This window comes from Gastrolobium bilobum, unplaced genomic scaffold, assembly GCF_033153095.1.
Source record: "Gastrolobium bilobum isolate Gb01-03AN ecotype WA unplaced genomic scaffold, APGP_CSIRO_Gbil_v1 utg17087, whole genome shotgun sequence".
Taxonomy (NCBI): domain Eukaryota; kingdom Viridiplantae; phylum Streptophyta; class Magnoliopsida; order Fabales; family Fabaceae; genus Gastrolobium; species Gastrolobium bilobum.
Window position 1 is genome coordinate 1 of NW_026899585.1, and position 22,108 is coordinate 22,108.

At 32.1% G+C, this 22,108-nt stretch overlaps 3 protein-coding genes across 3 annotated transcripts; 2 read left to right on the plus strand and 1 right to left on the minus strand.

Annotated features, from left to right (window-relative positions):
* Positions 1-954: 954 nt before the first annotated feature.
* Positions 955-3,194, plus strand: LOC133291706 (pectinesterase QRT1-like). Its single transcript, XM_061490005.1, has 5 exons — positions 955-1,235; positions 1,480-1,741; positions 1,948-2,145; positions 2,356-2,591; positions 3,047-3,194. Exons 1-5 carry the CDS (start codon positions 955-957, stop codon positions 3,192-3,194), a joined length of 1,125 nt encoding a protein of 374 aa, XP_061345989.1.
* Positions 3,195-13,026: 9,832 nt separating this feature from the next.
* Positions 13,027-14,727, plus strand: LOC133291707 (pectinesterase QRT1). Its single transcript, XM_061490006.1, has 5 exons — positions 13,027-13,325; positions 13,644-13,839; positions 13,926-14,129; positions 14,246-14,481; positions 14,580-14,727. Exons 1-5 carry the CDS (start codon positions 13,027-13,029, stop codon positions 14,725-14,727), a joined length of 1,083 nt encoding a protein of 360 aa, XP_061345990.1.
* A 789-nt stretch (positions 14,728-15,516) lies between these two features.
* LOC133291696 (uncharacterized) lies at positions 15,517-21,103 on the minus strand. The gene is made up of 6 exons (XM_061489994.1): positions 19,799-21,103; positions 19,110-19,204; positions 18,857-18,979; positions 17,176-17,985; positions 16,346-16,562; positions 15,517-16,225 (listed from the first exon to the last, which is right to left on the minus strand). Exons 1-6 carry the CDS (start codon positions 20,091-20,093, stop codon positions 15,762-15,764), a joined length of 2,004 nt encoding a protein of 667 aa, XP_061345978.1. The 5' UTR covers positions 20,094-21,103; the 3' UTR covers positions 15,517-15,761.
* Positions 21,104-22,108: the final 1,005 nt, after the last annotated feature.

The following is a 22,108-nucleotide window of genomic DNA, read 5'->3' on the forward strand; positions in this document are numbered from 1 at the left end:
AATACCAGGGTAGGGAGGGGTGTACCCGGGTAGGCTTCATAGTCAACGGTCAAACAGGGGCAGATTGGTGTTATGTTTTCTGAAGGGGTTAAATTTTCGAATTAGTTTCAAATGAAGGTCAAATTGGTAATTAATTATTAATTAAAGGTTATAAGGGTAAAAAAGCCCATTTTGGGGTTATAAAATTAAAAAAATTATAATGATAAAGATTAATATAACCTTGTAATATATTATAATTACAAAAATACTTTAGTTTCCATTCCAAAACAACATCATTTTTATCTTCGTTGACTGACCGAAGAAATCTTTTAACACGACCCTTAAAAATAAAATAAAAACAATGCTATAATCGTGTATTTTTTTGGATAAATATTATATGGAATAATTTTGAAATACAACTATATGTCTCTATAGCTACCCAAAGTCGATTTTCTTATTAATTACCATTAATCTTGCAATTTACAACTACTATTCCAGTCTTAAACACTAGTGTACATTGGGATCATATTTAATCCTAACTAATTAATAGAAATTGTAAACGTAAAAAAAAATAGAAAAAAAAGAAAGAAGAGAATCTTTATTGCATCCAATGCTTTTGTATGCCCTATGAAGCTATAACCGCTCTTCTAGTTGCTATGTTCTTTTATAACTTCAACAACATCACTCTTTCTGCTGAAATTAATTAATATTTAGTTCAGTTTCATTTTATGATTTTCTTCTTAAACGTAGATCTGGAATCCCTTCAAATAAACTCAATTTTCATCTTTGAATTCCCATTCTTTGAGTACTATTATCTCTCACTTCATGAAATTGAAGTCCTTCCTCCAGGGACCAGGATTGGATAACTCCCCCGTACATATTGATTTATTCTTACGATCCTTTATAGCATTAACTTGTGTGAGAGGAACTCACATAACTCGAGTGTTGTGTTCCAGAGGAGGGATGGCTAATAAGATGAGGTTATCATTTTTTCAAGTTTTGCATTTGGTTTTTCCAGTTTTGTTGTTGGTGTGTTTTCAGGCGGTGCAAGGTGTTAGTGGCAATACTAGAAACTTCATTACATGGGATGACTTCATAGTGGATGAGCACAGTCTCTCCTCCGCTGTTAGTGGTAGAGTTATTGTGGTAGATCAAAGTGGTAACGGAGATTCACCAACTGTTCAAGGGGCTGTTGATATGATTCCAGAAGACAATACAGAAAGAGTGAAGATATATATTTATCCAGGAACTTACAGGTGTATAATAAGAATTCAGTTTGGGAATTATTTTCATCAAATAAGATTTTATATATATTTTTTCATGTGGTTTTTAAGCATTTTGTATGAGTAATTCTCATTTGGTTTACAATTACAACTGAAATTTTCTATATTTGTAAGAGAAATAACATGCATCTGTCTCATTTACAATTTAGATGTCAATAGATGTTTCAACAATTAGGATAAGAAATGATATACAGCTTCTACACAACTTATGATGCAGAGAACGAGTGCACGTGCCGAGAAGCAAGCCGTTTATTTCATTTATAGGTAAACCTAACATAACAGTCAATGGCAATGAACTAAATGTAACGGCCAATGGCAATGCACTAAATGTAACAGACATTGCCAATGCCATACCTATTATTACAAATAGTACTAAGGCCTCAGACAAAGGCTCAGATGGGCAAGAAATGGGAACAGATAGTACAGCAACTGTATGGGTAGAATCTGATTTCTTCTGTGCAACAACTCTTACTATTGAGGTAAGAACAAACTACTTATTGCAACCTACCCTCTCTTTTTTTTTTTTTTTTAGGGAGGAGGGGGTTAAGGGTATCTTTGTGCAAGCTTTCACACCAAATGAGACTAAAACCTTCTCTGGACAATGTTAAGAATGCACCTAATATAAGTTGGATACATTTAGAAGAACTAAATGTGTTTGTGTTTTGGGTTTTGTTTTGTTTTTCAGAATTTGGTAGGTAAAGATGAAGATAAACGCCAAGCAGTAGCGTTGCGTGTAGATGGGGATAAAGTTGTATTCTACCGAGTTAGGCTTGTGGGGGAACAGGACACTCTCCTAGATAACAATGGAACCCATTATTTCTACCGAAGTTACATTCAAGGATCCGTTGACTTTATATGTGGCAATGCAAAATCATTGTTCCATGTAATAAGTTGCTGCTTTTGTTTTGTTTTGTTTTTCCAAATGTTATTGCTTCTATTAGTTCACATACTCCCTCCCATGTCCTGGTCTCACTAAATGGTCCTAGTTTATATACATACCTTACATAGTTTATGCAAAATATTTTTTTTCCTTTAATATCTAAGCTGCTTGATTATTATTTTCTAACACTTTGGTCTTTGTGTTTGCCACCAGGAGTGTTTACTATACTCTGTGGCTGGGTTTTGGGGAGCAATTGCAGCTCATCACAGGGATTCAGCAGATGAAGATACCGGATTTTCATTTGTTGGTTGCACAATTAATGGAACCGGTAGTATCTTCCTTGGGAGAGCTTGGGGGGAATATGCAACGACAATATATTCATACTGTGTCATGGACGATATCATTAACCCCATTGGATGGAGCGATTGGGACATTCCATCTAGACAGAGGTATCATACTAACATTCTTTTAGTAAGAAAGTTGCTAACCAAAATGTCACTTTTTGCCAAATTTTTCATTCAAATGACACACCAAAAAATCAGAGTGTCACGTGTTATAATTCGCTACCACGGGTAGCGAATTTTGTGGCCAATGATTTCGTGACACGTGGTCACATTGCAGACCAAATTTGATAGTGAATTATGACACGTCAGCTTTCTTGCGAAAGTGTGTCACGTGTCATAAAATTATTAGCTATCGAACATATGCTTAGGTGGCAATATGATAATCGCTTGGCATTTGGGTAAATTTTTTTTGCCAAAAACTGACATTTTGGTATACAATAATTTATAAACAAATTAAAAGAAAATATTTAAAAAGTAAATGAATATATAGCATCATTTATTATTTTTCTTAAATGACACCTGAGATTATTGTGTAACCTAACCTGTTTGTGGTTTTATAGTACTGCGATGTTTGGGGAATACGAGTGTTCAGGAAAAGGATCGAATAGAACTGAGAGGGTAGAATGGTCAAAAGCTTTAAGCAGCGAGGAAGCAAGGCCTTTCCTGGGCAGAGACTACATTAATGGAGATAGATGGCTTAGATTATGATAACCACATTATATATGATTCTCGATTCATCTCTTGGGTTTCCTTTATTTATTTTATTTATATAGCATCACAGAAGGGAAATTTTCACTGCCTTTTTATTTCCCTTAACTAACAAAGCTGTCATAGAATCATAATCATCATAATTGTAAACAATTATATTCAGTCCAATTGTATTTACTTGTATTAGGACCTCTGCTAACATATGGAGCATTACTCCAAAGGAAACTTAAATAACGGTCACAAATGGTTAGATGAATAATGATAATAATTGACACCAAGTAATATCACTGGTAGTAGTAACGCCATATCACTGGTAGTGGTAACGATCACTGGTAGTGGTAACGCCATGACAATCAACTGTATTACATGCAAAAAGTTATCGATCACATCTTAAAATGATCAATTCATAATTAGATAACCGTCAGTATATCCAAATCATGATTTCAGATATTAGCATTGTTTGGACTAAACAAGATAGTTTAAAAGCAAGCAATTAAATCCACTCTATAACGGGTATTACAGAAGCAGTATGCAACTATAATCTTCAAGGTTTTCCATGTCTTAAATAGGCAAAAAAAATAAAATGAAAATAAAATCTAAACAGAAACAAAGGAAATTATTTACAATCAAAGAAGATAATGCACAATCAATGCACACTTAAATAAAATTAAAGAAATAATTGAAAATTATTGAAAAGCTCAAAAACATGGAATAACTTATTAAAAAACCCAAAATTGTTGATGTCATGACAAAGTAACAGATTTTGCTTGAAAGCCTATTTTGATTTATCTGTCCAAATTTGAGCTCAATGCAAATAAGTTATCAGGATGGATCAAAATCTAGCTCGTAATTGTGTATCTACATAATGTTGGACGAAAACCAGTCAATCAATATAATTCCAAAACCCCATCAGTAATATATATGTTGCAACAAAGTAATTATACATAATATTAATTTAAGGGTTTTTTCTGCTTTCACTACAAATGAAATTTTTTGGAGCAGACATAAAAAAATGGGATCCGCTCTTTCTTAAAAAAAAAAAAGTTAGGATATGTCGACATATCTTAATTTTCTGTGTTGTTGCAATTTTATTTTTTTTCCTGTAACAACATAGCTATATTTCCCTTAATTTAAACATGTGAAGTTAATCTTGTGCGAAAAAAAATATGAAAAAGTGGTGACAGTTAATTTGGTTTATCAGTTGCACCCAACTCTGCACCCCATATATCTACAACAGCTCTTCTTGTTGTCAAGTTCATCCTTTCTAAACTACTATGTCACCAATCATCTCCTCTTCTATGTGATTACTTTTAAAATAAAACATTCTCAGTTACCCAACACTTTTGGTAGAATCTCATTCATTTAATGTTTTTGCTAAAAAAAAAATAAGTTTCAATCAGAGACAATGTGTCTTATCTTCCTTCAATTAAACTAAAAAACAAAGGAAAATATAAGAATCATGTTGCAGAAATGACACTGTTCATTCCTGCAACAAGGATCCGGTAACATATCTTGAGGATACGGCGTCGTATCCTGATTTTGATTTGACTTTTTTTTTTAAGCGTGGGACCCACACTTGATTTGTGTGTGCAGGAAAATAGACATGACAAAAAGCGAACCCAAAAACAAACCCATATTTGTTTAATTTCCATTCCTTACTTCTATTGTGAAAGTCTCCCTCTTTATATTTCATAATAATAACATGCAAGCCTTACCAGGATTAGAACAGTCATACTCATATGACCTTAACGCTCGCTTATTTATTGCAATCAGCTACTTAACAGCTTCAACTTTAAAAAACCGTTACTCCGTTATCTCATATGAATAAACAACTTGTTTTCTCATCTTGTTCTCACTTTGGTCCTATATTAGCAAATTTAACAGTTTAACACCTAAGCCTTCATATTGAGTTCCCAAACAATGATGATAGGGTTGTGTTCTAGAGTTTTAGTCTAGTTTCTTTTGATTTTCCTGATGCGGGTTCAGGTGGATTTAGCAGGTGGTGGTAATGGTATGGCCAGGCCAGGGAGATGTTAGGAACTACATTAGTTGGGAAGATTTGCAGGTGGATGAACAAAATTTGGCATTGAAGTCCAATAATGAGGTTCCGAGCTATCATGGTTGACCAACACGGGCCAATCCACTTGAGAATGAACAATATTATTTCACATCACTTTGTAAGTTACATATGTGATAACCGTTGACTACTAGTACGGGGTCCAAGTTGTGCAATGTGTATCATAACCATAAATCATCATAATGAATACTAATGTGCTTTCAGTGCACGTTTTGAATGAACTTTTTTAACAGAAATTGTTTTTTTTTTCAAAAAAATAAATAAATCCTTTTAAAGAAATTTATGTGTTCAGATAGCAACTTTCAGAAAAATAAAAATAATGCTTATTGTTCATTATTTTATTTCTTTATATATTATCTTATGTATTAGTCACCAAATGAAAAAGTTTTGATGTGCACTGGCACATCATCTTGTAAGTTACATATGTGATAACCATGAAGTGACTGCTGACTACTAGTACGGGGTCCAAGACGTTCAATTTGTATCACAATGAATAGTAATGTGCTTTTACTGTGCATTTGTATGACTTTTTCCTTAAGTTGCTTTTTTCCAAAAAACTCCTTTTTAAAGATTTTATGTGTTTCAATAGCAATTTTTAAAAAAGTAAAATTAAAAAAAATAGTTCATTTTTTAGAAGTGAGAATTCCTTATCAAAAGTAAATATTTTTTTTTTAAATTCAATTTTATCTCAAGTCCACTCGAACGTGGCTACTATCACTATCATCACTTATCCACAAGTAATTTTATATATAAAAAGTGTTTATTAAATTTAACATTCAAATATCATTTTTATTAAAAAGTATTTTTTTATGTAGTTCATCTAAACATAAAATAATTTTGACTTTTAAAAAAATTCATTCTAAAAAAGGATAACATATTGAAAATCTATTTTTAAATGCCCATCCAATTGGCTCTTACTCTTGTTAATTAACCCGTACTTGAAGCAACAATTACAAGGAAAGTATTATCATTGTGGTATTATTTCACTGCCCTAGTTCTTTGTCTGAAAGCATGAGAGGAAATAGAAAGAAATGAAGATAGAAAAATATATTATCTTTCCTCATGTTTGAATGAAGTGAAAATATGAAGAAGAAAAAAAAAAAAGCGAGGCTGAAAAATAAAAAATATAAAATGACATACATACCCCTATTTTTATATGTAATGAACTACAAACATTTTCATTTTCTTTTATAAACACAATTCTCATCAATTATATAAATAAATCTTACAATAAATGAATCCAAATTTTAAGTTATTTAAATCAGATTTTAAAATAAATAAATAAATAAATAATTAGTGATTATGTATCAAAATAATAATAATAATAATATAATTAATGATTAATAATTTATGATATTTTAAATATACAAAAATATAAATCTCAAAAAAAATAAATTCAATTACTCACTTCACTCCTTATCTGTAAGCCCTCTCCAACTTCCCACCCACCAACCCTAACCCCGATAACTTCCCAGCCCATCATCCCTATCATCAGTTTTGTTATGCAAAGCTCTAAATAAAAAAAAAAACTCCACTGACAAGCGAAGTGGCTCAATAATATTGTCTACTATGAAATTAATCCAATGTCTAATACAATCAACATCCGGAAAATAAAAAGTGAACCACACACACTATTGACTACCCTCAACACTATACATTAATGAAGGTAACTAAAGAAATTAAACAGCAATTAGCTTCCCCCATATATACCCGTGTAACTAATTACATTCTAACAGCTAGTGGACTCACATTACAACAAAGCATTGAAATGGTGTGGGAGCTCTACAATCAACGCCATCATTAGGGGTGTGTGTATGGATCGAATTTAATCAAAAAAATTTAAAATCAAACCGAATTGATTTAAATGATTTGGTTTAAAATCTGTTCGGTTCGGTTCAAAATTAATTTGGTTCAGTTTGAAATCGGTTCGGGTCGATCCTATTCTTAATTTAAAAAAAAAAAAAAAAATCAAAGAAGTAAAATAATAAAAATCGATTTGGTTCGAAAATGATTTGGTTCTTTAAGTGGTTTTAAAAATCAGTTCGGATCATGAACTGGTTCTTTAAAAAATGGTTCGATTCATAAATCACTTTTTAAAAATCGATTATTTTAAGTGCAGTTCATTTCGGTTCACTGTTTGGTTCAGTTTTTTATTATTTTGCACACCCTAACCACCATCATAAGTTTATACAGCAACTTCCATGGGTTTTGCAGTTTTATGGTCGTTGTTCCTAGATCATTGTTGTTATCCTTGTCATTAAGGGTGTAAATGAGTTAGGCCGGCCTATAAAAACCTATGTCATAGCCTATATTAGACTATACTTGAACAATTATAAATAGTCAAATAGAACAGACTTAACTTTTAAAAAAAAAAAACTATTTAGAAAGCAGGTCATATGACTTTCGTACATGTCAGGCCTGTAATTACCGTTAATCTTGTAATTTACAACTACTATTATGGTCTTAAACAATAGTGTACATAGTAGGGCGTAAATGAGATATGTCAAGTAAAACTTTACCCTAAATGAGCTAGGTTTATGTAAATTATTTCAAGTCTCACTTGACTTATTAGGTTAGTACAAGTTAAATTATAAAGTTGGCCTAACTTATATTTTAAAAATACAAGACTTTTTTTTTTGGTATCCAAAAATAAAAAAAATACAAGACTTGACTTGCCTACCAAACCTACGAAGCCTTAAATAATATAAATTATAGATTATAATTATTTTATACAATAACTGAACACAATTCAAAATATTGATAATTTAACTATGTTGTTAAAAATTAAAAATAATTGAATCAAATTATATTGATTTTTTAATTATAAAATTAATTTTAATTTAATTTAAAATAAATTAAAAGTTTATACTCGCGCACACGCACATACACGTGTGTGTGTATACATATATATATAATGAGCACAAAAATATTTTTTAATAATAAACAATCATGATATTTAAAATATAAAAGAAGCAACAATTAAAAAATAAAAATCAATCAAATTAGATTAGTAAATACAAATATATTTGAAAATCAACTTTTAAAATAATAAGTGTGTTACAATTCAAAATTTATTTAGACAAATCATGCAAGAAGAACATTGATGATGCAACTCAACGCTAAAGATATCCACTAACCAACCAATTTATGTGGGAAATTCCTAATAAAAAATAATTAAATAAATAAAGAAAAACAAAAATAATAATAAAAGAAAAATATAAACACATGCCAAACAAATAAGAACAAAAAGCATACAACATCCACAGGTAAAAAGAGCGATGCCGACAAAGAAATTTAGAGTTAAGAAAAAATGCATTTGCAAGCAAGAAGATAAAAGATTGTCAAAAATTTAAAAATTTAAAATATCACAAAATTTTATTTTATTATATTAAGAAGTAACAAGATAAATAACGATATATTCTTTTATTGAAAGATAACAAGATATTTTTTTATTAAAAATTAATAAGATATTACTTTAAAAAGAAAAGAAAATATTATTTATTAAATAATACGAGTTGATTATGAAAGTTTAAAGGTCAGGCATACTAAAATAAACTTGTGATTTGATTTTTAAATAAGTCTTTTAATGAATTCAGGCTTATACTGTTTTCAAAACACGTCAAACCAAGTTAGGTCAAAGACGGACCAAGATTTAGGCCCATGACATGTCGTAAAACGAAATGCTATGTACATTGGGATCATATTTAATCCTAATTAATTAATAGAAATTGTAAACGTAAAAAAAGAAAAAGAAAAAAAAAAGAGAATCTTTATTGCATCCAATGCTTTTGTATGCCCTATGAAGCTACAACAGCTCTTCTAGTTGCTATGTTCTTTTATAACTTCAACAACATCACTCTTTATTTTTCATTTTATGATTTTCTTATTAAACGTAAATCTGGAATCCCTTCAAATAAACATAATTTTCATCTTTGAATTCCCATTCTTTGAGTACCATTATCTCTCACTTCATGAAATTGAAGTCCTTCCTCCAGGATTGGATAACTCCCCCGTACATATTGATTTATCTTACGTTCCTTTGTAGCATTAACTTGTGTGAGAGGCTAGATTTAACTCACATAACTCGAGTGTGTTCTAGAGGAGGAATGGCTAATAAGATGAGGTTATCATTTTTTCAAGCTTTGCATTTGGTTTTTCCAGTTTTATTGATAACTCCCCCGTACATATTAATTAATATTGTTTATTTGTATTTAATATTAGGTAGCATTTATTCCTGTTGCTGTTTGTTACGATAGGATAACTTAGTGGGATAGGATATTCTGACACCCAAGTTATGTTACACTCATGTGACACCCAGTCAATCTCACCGTTAGATCGCTTATGTTGATCCAACGGTTATATTTATTTCCATCTTTGTATGGTTATGATTTCCCAAATTTAAAGTGAAAGCATTAAATATGAGAAATCATAACCATACAAAGGTAGAAATAAATATAAAATATTAAATTTGGGAAATCATAACCATACAAAGATGGAAATAAATATAACCATTGGATCAACATAAGCGATCTAACGGTGAGATTGACTGGGTGTCACATGGGTGTAACATAACTTGGGTGTCACAATATCCTATCCCTAACTTAGTTGTATATTTGTTTACTGTTACGATAGGATAGCTTAGTTGTTTGCTATTAAGTTATTTTGTTACCTAAATAGCTAGGTTAGTCGTTACAGCTCTTGGCTCCTTGTTTTGTAACCCTATTAAAGCAATTCGATGGAATGAGAATACATACAGTCGAATATCAAAGTTTATCTAAATGACATTAAGTTATGTCATTTTAAGAGAGACAAACATCAAACTCTTAAAATGACATAAAGTTACAGCTCTTCTCTCTCCCATGATTTTTATTTTTTGTGTCTATCTCTCTCTCTTAAAATGACAAACATCAAACCCTTTATAAATATATGGCTGTGTTTTTACTCAATTTTGCTCAATCTTTAATTTAATTCATAAAAACCGCAAAATCAAATACCCACATATAATTATTTTTAAAAATCCCTCATCACGAGTACCCTTCTTGTTCTTAGAATGAAGAATTAGATATTCTATGCATTCTTGAAGCAACATAAAACTAACAGAAAAAATAAAATCAAAATCAACCATTTTATATGTAACTTGTTGAAGATCATCAAATAAGACAGAATAAAAATTTACTTTTACAATATAACATTAATAAAATGTCATGTACATTTGGTAAGTAGGATTAATTAAAAGGTTTGACTGAGGTTAAAATTTAAAATTAATAGATAGTTGGTTCAATTCTTTATAAATTAACAAGTATTTCTGTTTGGGGCTGTGCCACTTCCTTGGGCTATTTGACCATTTTACTTCTCATTAATTAATTAATAATTATTTTGCTTCTGATTCTAAACTATCTACCAATCTGTCCCTCTTTAATCGACTACCTTGCATTTTTAATCGACTAAATGGTTGTTGGGAGATTTAATCGACTAAATCTACCTACTTAATCGATTAAAAAATCATACTGACTTGTTTTCCTTTGTTGTCTGTTGGGAGATTTAGTCGACTAAATAGGGAGATTTAGTCGATTAAATCTCCCAACAACCATTTTTGTTTGTTTTGGCCATTTAGTCGATTAGAAATGCAAGGTAGTCAATTAAAGAGGGACATATTGATAAATAGTTTCGAATCAGGGACAAAATGATTATTAATTAATTAATAAGGGACAAAAGGGTGAAAAAGCCCACTTCCTTGTACCAGAAAAAAAAAAACCAAGTATTCCTGTATTACATGAATATTTTTAAATTTAAATAAAATATAAATATAAATTTTTTTCCAAGAAAACTTATTAAATGATGCGCAAGGGTCTAAGTGACCCTTTCTTTCATAACTACAATGACAATATATGTGATAAATTTAAAATCATAAGAAGTTAAGCGATAAACCATGTGTGAAAGTGAAAATTTCTCAATTAACAATTATTGGTATGTTATATGAATATTTTTAAATTTAAATAAAATATAAATAAATAAAATTAAAATTAAAATTATAAAGAAGATATGCATAATTAATTCAAATATTTTAAATTTTAAATTTGAATGAAAATATATTAAAAGTAATATATGTCATTCTTTGAATGAGTATAAATTAAGATATTACATTACTCTCAAGTAAGTATATTTAAATTTAATGTATAAGAATGAATAAAATAAAATAAAAAATAAGTTATGACTAACTTATAGAGATGGGATTATTATGCCAATGCCAAGAATTTTTAACTGGAAAAAAAAAAAAAAAAAACTTCTCCCTGCTATTTTTGTTACGTGAAACTGTGGACAACCAACTAAACTGAGCACGTTGATATAAATCAACATATGAGCCTAACCAACAATTGCCAATAACGGGTGATGGAAGCCATGTGTATGTATGTTATTATTATACAAGGAGAGGATATCGTGCCACTCATGACTCATGAGTGCATCCTATTAATTGTTTTAAGTTTTAACCTTAAATAGCCACTGACTCTAGCAAAGGGAGAGTTTGAAATGATTTGGTATAGTAAAACTGAAGGAATATGCAAAGGTAATAATCAATTCATGTGCATTGGTACATATATATAAGATATTGTAACTGCTATGCTCTATGATTATATGATAGCTGCATTTATTGATATATACTTTAAACCCAGCCATCTTAAGTTTATACCTTTGCTTTGTTTTCTAAGGCATCTTAAAGGAACGGCTTTAACTTTAACTGCTCTTGTTATGTTGATACAATATTTACACTTGCATTTTACGTATTTGATATAATCATCTCATAGCATACAAAACAGTATTGCAATTTGCAATATGTGTCGCTTTGTCACTGTCCTTACAAGAGTTCAGGAGAGACCAAAATCATTCTTGCTTTCTTAGTAATAATGATTTCTCAACGTTAAACACTTACCTATTCACTTTAGTATTAGTAGCTGAACCATAACTTCCAAAATCCAGCTCTTTTTTTATATATATCTATATACATGTCAGGACAAAAACTAACCATTCAACATAGTTCCAAAATCCCATCAGTAATTTATATGTTGCAACAGAGTAATTATACATAATATTAATTCAAACATGTTAATTTTGTGCTAAAAAAAATATGAACAAATGGTGACAGTTAATTTGGTGGTTTATCATTTTTAAAGGAGAAATTAAAAAAATAATATAAAAAAAATTGAAAGCCACAGAGAAAGATCCAAGACTATCATAGTGGGGGGCAGTTGCACCAATGTCTGCACCCCATGAATCTACAACCGCTCTTCTTGTTGCTGAGTTCATCCTTTCTAAAATACTACGTGACCAACCGTCTCCTCTTATATGTGATCAAGTTTAAAAATAAAACACTCTTTCTACTGCATTTGGCAGAGTCTCATTCATTTAATGTTTGAGACAAGGTCTCTTTATGTTCCTTCAATTAAACTCAAAAACAAACCCATGTTTGTTTAATTTCCATTCCTTACTTCTATTGTGAAAGTCTTCCCTCTTTATATTTGATAATAATAACAACATGCAAGCCTTACCAGGATTGGAACAGTCATATAACCATAACGCTCGCTTATTTATTGCTATCAGCTACTCCTTGCTTCAACTCTGAAAACCGTTACTCCATTATCTCATAAACAAGCTTGTTTTTTTCTCATTGGAGTTTCTTGTTCTCACTTTGGTCCTATATTTGCCAAATTTAACAGTTTAACACCTAGGCCCTTCATGCTGAGTTTTCAAACAATGATGATGGGGTTGAGTTCTAGAGTTTTTGTCTTGTTTCTTTTGGTTTTCCTGATGTGGGTTCACGTGGATTTAGCAGAAGGTGGTAATGGCTATGGCAATGGAGGTGTTAGGAATTTCATTAGTTGGGAAGATTTGCAGGTGGATGAGCAAAGTTTGGCCTTGAAGTCCAATAACGAGGTTCGAGTTATCATGGTTGACCAACATGGTAGGGGACATTCCAAAACTGTTCAAGGAGCCGTGGATATGGTTCCAAATCAGAACAAACAAAGGGTAAAAATATACATATATCCAGGAATTTACAGGTCAGTAATTTCGTTTATTTTTTTTTTCTCAATTAGAATTTTCTTTTACCTCCACCACCATTTGTGTAATTTATTCAGTTCTAATCAGAAGCAGTTGTTTTTTTTTTTTTTAAAGGAGTTGTTTTCATTCTTTGCCTTAATTCTCATTTTGAAAACATACATTCTTGTTTTTTGGGGTAACGGAGCTGTTGGTCTTTGATCCAGCAGTTATATTTGGTTTCTCAAATTTTCTGAATCTTCTCATGGTTTTATCCTTACCTTTACATCATTCTTGACTTTTTATGTTTTTAACTTTGTTTATATGCAATATATATGCAGAGAAAAAGTGTTTGTGCCAAATACCAAGCCTTATATATCATTTATAGGCAAAAGAAATCAAACAGCAAGTGCTGTAATTACTTGGAACAGTAAGTCATCTGACAGAGGTCCAAATGGCCAAGAATTGGGCACCTATGGTTCAGCAACTGTAGCAGTAGACTCAGATTATTTCTGTGCAACTCGTGTCACTTTTGAGGTAAGGACACAGTTTTTGCTACACAAATACGAGATGAATAATAACAAAGTGCAATTTGGAATTTGTGATTCTTTGTGTGGTTGCAGAACTCAGTAGTTGCAGCACCTGGTGGAAATGGAATGCAAGCAGTGGCACTGAGGGTAAACAGTAATAGAGCCATGTTCTATCGAGTTAGGATTAAGGGAACACAGGACACTCTCTTGGACAACACAGGAACACATTACTTTTATAAATGTCACATACAAGGAAAAGTTGATTTTATCTTTGGCAGTGCAAAATCACTCTATGAGGTAAGATGAGCCTTTTTTTTATGTTACTAAAAGTATAACTGGTTACCAAGTCATTTCAATTTATGGGGACTGTGAATAATTCTGACTCTTGAGAGGGTGGTGTTATAACTGATCAGAAGTGTCGTCTTCAGTCAATAGCTGAGAATTATGGAGCAATTGCAGCACATCACAGGGATTCACCACATCAAGACACAGGATTTTCTTTTGTAGGATGCAGTATTCGAGGAACTGGAAGTGTGTACCTAGGAAGAGCATGGGGTGACTACTCAAGAATAATATACTCTAATTGTAACATGGATGATATTATTAATCCTGAAGGATGGACAGAATGGAATCATCCAGAAAGAAAAAAGTATGATGTTACTTTTTATCTAAATTTTTTGACATTATTATTATTATAGAATACATAGTGCAGATTGAGATTATCTCTAAGCATATATGGTATTTCAGGACTGCAGTGTTTGGTGAGTATCAGTGCAAGGGAAGAGGAGCAGATAGAAGACGTAGGGTGCCATGGTCAAAGTCATTCAGTTATGTGGAAGCAAGACCTTTCCTTGATAGGAGGTTCATAAATGGAGAACAATGGCTCAGACTGTAGCATTAGGCCGCACCAATTACATGACATATATTGTTCATTATTGTATTTCTTTGTTTATTATCTTTATGTATTCATCACCAAATGAAAAAAAAAAATTATGCTTACACATCCCTACTTGCACATCACCTTGTAAGTTTCATATGTGATAACCGTTAAGTGACTAGTACGGGGTCCTAGATATTCAACATGTATCATTATAATTTATGATTATGAATCGTAACGTGCTTTTGCTTTGTTGATTAACCCGTACTTGAAGCGACAATTACAAAGAAAGTATTTTCATTGTTGTATTATTTCACTTCCCTAATGCTTTGTCTTAAAGCATGAGAGAAAATAGAAGGAAAGAAAATTAAGAGAAACAAAAAATAAGTGAGGCTGTATAAACAAAAAAAGGCATACTCATGTCGAATGACATATTACCCGTATTTTTATGTGTAATGTGATACCAACATATTTTCATGCATAAATTTTATAATAACCTTTACGATAAATAATTTAAAAAACAAGTTATTTAATTCTGATTTTAAATTAAATTAAAAAAACTAGTGATCAATTATTTATGATATTTTAAATATACAAAATATAAATCTTAAAAAAATTCAATTCCTCACCCCACTCCTTATCCCATGAGCCCTCTCCAACTCCCCCACCCACCATCACGACCCTAACCCCAATAACTTCCCAGCCCCCCCCCCATCATTCCTATCATCAGTTTTTTTATGCAAAGCTCTAAATAAATGAAACTCTACAGACAAGTTAAGTTGCTCAATAATATTGCCTACTATGAAATTAATCCAATGTCTAATACAATCAATCGACAGGAAGATAAGAAGTTAACCCCACACTACCCTCAACACTATACATTAATGAAGGTAACTAAAGAAACCAAAAAGCAATTAGCTTCCCCCACATACCCGTGTGACTATTTACATTCTAACATACTAGTGGACTCAAATTACAACAATGCATTGAAATGGTGGCAGAGCTTTACAATCAGCGCCATCATAAATCTATGCATGAGTTCTAAAACATGTTTATACAGCCACTTCCATTGGTTCTGCGGCTTTATAGTCGTTTCCAGAAGTCGCAAACACCTCCATATCCCTATCATCATTGCTAACATCTTTGTTATCATCATCATTGTTGTTATCCTTGTCATCACAATCACCGTGGACTTCATTACCAGAACTGTCATGTATCTCAATATTATCAACTTGAAAACCTTTTTGTAAAGCCCAATCCATGTCTTCAGCAGAGGCCTCACAACACACAAGTTTCTCTTCAACCATATCTGGTTCATTCGACTTGATACCAACAGGAACATTATGACATGAATTAGCAAAACTAAGAGAGTCAACATGTTTAGCTATAAAACTATTAACTGCTAATATACTAGAGGTTATATCAGGCTTTGCCTTAATATTCATCCACCGGTCCCCCAACCAATCTCTTGATATTCTTAGATCCTTCTTACACATTTTCATCAGCAAGCCTTCATCTGATGCAACAAAAGAATAAGCACAAAAGTAAATAAATAAAATCTATCAATAAACCAAGAACAATGAAATAATTTTTAAGGGAAAACAAGGCTTTGGAGGAGAAAATGAACATAGCATACCAGGAAAGTAGACTTGCACACCATCCTCATCACAATTATCAATTCCAATAACAATCCCCTCCCACCACCCATCACTCCACCACGCATCAACTGCAGTTCCAACCGCAACAGCCAGTTCTTGTTCCTCACAATTTGGGGCTGGCCTGATGGTTGGCCGGCCAGAATCTCTCATACCAATTTTATCAGGAATGGCCAATTTGAAAGCAGGAATCCATTCCTATAAGTTGATCAAGATAAGAGTTTTTTAGTCTATATTGCTCCTAAGTATTATGTAAGTAATATACAAATATTGCTCATACATATTTTGAAATCTCCTAGTTTCTAGAAGAGAAACAAGCAGAAGCAATGAGGAATGCAAGAAATATGGCTGAGGAGATAACTCCGAACAAACCTGAATTGTTAAGAGAATTTATGTAGTTGGTTCATCAGTCCATCATCTTGTGATAATTTTTTATAACTCATATAAGGAGTAATATAAAAGCATATCGTTTACCTACTAGTTAATAAAAAAATAAAAAAATAGGAACCCTGTTATATGCATATAACTTTAAGATTTACTAGGGGTTATATTTACAACCCAAATAATTTACAAACTCTTACAATCATATCTCAACCGTTGATTTCCGCCAATCAACGGTTGTTATTTATTGTGAATTAATAATTAATTAATAAATTTGATTTGCGAAAATCTTAACCGTTGATTGACGGAAATCAATGGTTAAGATATGGTTGTAAGAAATTATAAACGAAAATAGGTTGTAAATATAACCTTCCCCTTTAACTATTATGGAAATTCACATTGAGAATTATCTCAAAAGCTTGATTTATACCTCAAGATTGCCTCTTCCATCTTCATCCTGCACGTCATCATATTGAACTTTCATTTGTTTCCGGGATATCTGCACAACTGTACACCTGAACCAGCACCCTCTGATGCCACTGTCTTGACAGAGAAACTCTATCTTGTCATCAATCTTGTACATGGGGTAATACAAAGGTTGACAATCATCCTGCTTCAGGGAAAGTAATCGCCTATCTGGCCTAGCATAATTTACATTCTGGAAGGTTTTGTAAACCATCATTTGCTGACTTCTAATTAACTTCCTAACTCCATGGTGACCAGTCCAATACTGAGGAGATCCCCAACCACTTCGGTTCCTCTTAGCTCCCAGCTTTACATCATCACCGGCACTCTCATCTTCTGCAAGACTGTTGCCCTTCGATTCAGGATATTGGAAGGAATCATGGTGCAAGCAAGAGAGAATTGGTTGATCATAGTAGCCACACAGTTTACTCAAGTCAAAGGGCTTCACTTTATTGCTTCTAAATTGCCTAAAGCAAAAATGTATTTTGTTCATTGAAGTAGGGAAAAAAGCAGGTAAGCATTTTAAATAATGCTCACGAGTTAACACAGTAGCGGGACCATCAACACACTCTGCACTAATGACTTGAGAATAAGGAGTGATAAAAACTTCCTGGGGGTCAGGATTTCGTACAAGAGTTACATCCTTGACTTCCTGATTATGGTGAAACCACCTCACTTTAACCTTTTTTTGTCCCCTCTTGTCTTCATACATATCCTCCAAATAGGCAATGTAATGACTCTCTCCCTTGGCCATGACAAAAACAAAGGATTGAACCTATTTATCAGAAAAAAGGCAAATGTGAGATATAACTGTTTCGTACTATTGTCAGGTGAAAAAAAAAACTTTTTTTGCCTGGGGAGGGTGGAGAACCAATGAAGCCATACCACAAAGCATGACAACAAGCAAATACATGTATTTCGGATTGATATTGAAGGGAGATTCCTGATTTTAACAAAATAAATTTACAATAATTGATTTTAGAGGAATCCACTTTGCAGATATTGGTTAATGTTTAGGGATTTCATCTCAAAATGCTGTAAGCAGCATGGTTGCATTGTCGAGGATATCAGATTTACGAAAAAAGGGTACACAGTATTTTAATTTTATTGCAGTTTAGTGATAAATGATAAATGACATTATGACAATTTTGATATTGTACAAATCTAATAGGGGTGTGCCCCTTTATTTCTGAAATCATTTTTTCCTAATGGAGAAGCAGATTAATAGCAGGAAAAGCAGACTTTGTCCATAAAATTTCAATTCTGGGAGGGTGTAACACACTCCCAAACACGATTTAATCATTGAGAAATTTTCATGTCAGTGTTGGAAACGTTTTCACTTCCTTCATGTCTACATTGCTACCAACATTAACTCTTAAAATACATGCCATGAAATAATTCATTAGAAAACAAGTTATTTTGACTTTGCTCAAACTAAAAGTAATAGGTCCTTGTCTTCCCTTACTCTACCCTATCAAATATAAGAGATCCAACAAAAATACTACACATCTCGCTTCATGCCCTTTGTTTTTTATTCTTCCCCAACTTTCATTCATGTGTTTTTGGGTAGGGGAGGAAGGTGGGGGTGGGGGACTAGGGAATGATCAGGCTACTTGTCCTTGATTTTTCGTACTAGGGTTGCTTACTGCTATTTTGATCCCATTCCTGCAAAAAGAAGGATAATGCTTAAGTTGTTTGCCACATGTCCATGCAACTCCTGACCAAGCAATGTCTGAATCGTGCACTTTGGAGTTACCTATTAGAAGGCCCTGAAAAAGAGGTGTATACATATGTCAAAGGCATTCACTAGAAACAGTAATAAGGGAAATAGAGGAAGCAAGAAAAAGTAAAAAATAATAATAATAATAATAATAATAAAAAGAAACAAAAAGAATATACCTTGTCATCTGCTATTTGTGTCGGCAGAACACCAACTTGATTGATACTGCTATCTATGGCCTCATGAGCTTGTGCCAAATTATGACTGGGCGATGCTGTGGTTAAAAATAAAATAATAAATTTATATCGACCATAGATACCATTTCCAACATAATTTTTATGCTTTTTTTTTTTTTTTTTTGCAAGAAGGGGGGATTAATAGGGGAACTTTATTAGAAAGAATAAACAGTGCAACCAGAGAATTTATTCTCCTAAAGAACAAGAATAAGAAAGAATACAGCTAAATTATAGAAACTCATCAGTTCAAAAGAGCTCTCCAATTCCATGGCATATGTACTGACAGACTCCTTAAAAAAAAGTATAAAACCATCGGAAGAGCACTAAGGAGAAGCCATAAAAACAACCTTGTCCCTTAACAGCTCAAAGAAATGAAAATATCATTAAAAATACAAGCATTCTACTCCAATAAATACACCATAGCAAACATCATACACTGCTAATTGAACGCATTTGATATGAATTATAAGAGGAAAGGTCAAAGTGTGTTGTCTTACATGAATATATATACCATTGTTCACTAATCTATATCACTTGGGTGTATAATTATATTACTTTGCACCTTTACTCAAACTACAATAACAAATAATGAATAATAGGAACCAGTTAGAACTAAAGAGGTATCAATTTACCATTTCTATCTCCCTGAAGATGCTGCTTTGACAGCGTAGATGTCAGCCAATCCACCACCTCTCTTCTAGACCTCCATTTGAAACCAGCACGAATGGAACTGTCATATCCACAAAGTTCAAGGAACTCCTCAGCAACAACATAGAACATGTGTCTAAGGCTCCTCTCAGTGCCCACAACCGCAAGTATGGATTCCCCAGCTGAATCCTTCAGGAAATAGTGGACCACACGGTTGCCACGCTCCTGTGACACAAAGTGTTCTTTCCATTCCACGAAACAGCGTCCATTTACAGTCATCTTGAAGAGAATACCAACAGCAATTAACAGAATAACAGCATAAATGCACTTGATTTCAAAGCAATGGCAAAAGGGTCCACATCCTTCTGATTTACTTGTCTAAATGGACAATCAGACAAACTCTCAGACATAAAACAAGAACTTTCAAGCATACTATCATCCCAACACACCAATGGCAAGCTGAACAACCCTAATTTCCTCCCTACCAATAATAGCAACTCCGGAAAAATCAAATATGAGTACTACAGAAAAACAAGCTAGAATCCTCAGGGACACATTAATGTTTCATCTGGGAAAAGGTCAAAGACCCTAATTAAACAGATATATGTCATATATGCCCTCCCAAATGGTAGCATATAATCAACAATTGTCAAATAAGAAGGGCTTTGCAATCAGAGAGAGAAAAAAATCACCATGTAAGTAGTAAGTAATCCTGTTCTTTTCAATCTCACAAGCCTCAGAATAGTCATGAACCTGTGGTGAAAATGGTCCAACTAAAAGAACTGGGTGTTTGACAAAATTGCCCTGGACCACAGCAACCTCTCTACCTAAGGTCTACAAACAGATCACAAAAAAAGCATCTAGAACAACCAATCCAGAGACTAAAAACCCCAACAGGGAGAGGATTCTTGGGTTTTGGCAGTTGTAGAGGAGAAAATCAACCAAAGGGCCAAATGGGTATCTCAATTGAGAGCAACTAAGCGAAATCTCGAACAAAAAGATTGAAGCTTTGTGGACAAGTGTAGGTAAACTCGCCCGATGGTGAACGTGGGCGAATCAAGAAAGAGGAGAGAGATAGATGGGCTTTGGCAGAGGCAGAGCGTGATTCTGTGAGAGCACTAAAGGGAAAGAAATGAGGCAGAAGAGGAGAGAGAGAAAGGTCAGAGATGGTGAAGCGGAAGAAGAAGAAGAAGAAGAAGAAGGGGGATAGCTTGATATTGCCATGGACATGGAAAGAGTGGGAGTTGCAGAGCTTTGGAAATGTACATTCAATGCAGCTCACAAGAACAAGAAGAAGGAGAGCTAAATTAGTAACTAAAAAAATAGAGGGCGATTACGTAAGTCCTTAATTAATTTGGTTCACAAAATGTACATTTCAAAATCTTTTTATCTTTAATTATTAACCTGACCCATGTAATGCCTTTTAAGAACGAGTATGTTAAGATAAAATGCAAGTTGTTATTATTATTATTTTTGTATCCTAAATGCAAATTATTTTACAAGAAAACCTGTATACATTTCTTTTTCTTTTTTTTGGTAAAAAACCTGTATACTTTATATAACAGTGAATGTAAAAAATTTCATATTGTCATTTTGTATATATATTTCACATTATCAAATAAAATTTGACTTTCTATGTAATTATTTCCTAATCCATTATTCTAAACAATTTTAAGTTTTAAAAAGTTGAAGGCTGTCTAATTATAAAATCAAAACTAAAATATGTCACAAAATTAGTTAATATTCCAAATTTATTTAACAAGTTATATATTCAATTTTAAGACAAATAAATAATGTTCTTAAACAAAATTGTTATTTAAAATTTTAATTTTCATCTAATATCAATTTGAATAGATTAAATATTACTTGCAAATTAAATTATATGATGTGAGTTAATTAAAAAAATGTTAATAAAAATGTCGTGAGTAAAATATTTGAATTTACTTAGTTATCAAATTTTGTATATTTAATGATTGTAAGTTACTAAAAATTAATAATTAATTAATTAATATATTTCAATAAATTATAACCGCTTATAGAAAAAATTATATTTATAAATTTTTTATTTATAAACTCTTACAAATTATTAGGGATAATACATTCCAACACACAATATACTACCTCTAATACATAATATAATTTATAAAAATTTATAAATATAACACTCTCGAGACTTAAGGAGCATTCATAAAATTAAACCTTTAAAATAAACAACAATAATTAAAAAAAATGAAACATTATTCGTCTCTTAACTAGTATACTAACGAATAAGAACGGCAAGCACTTATTTCGAA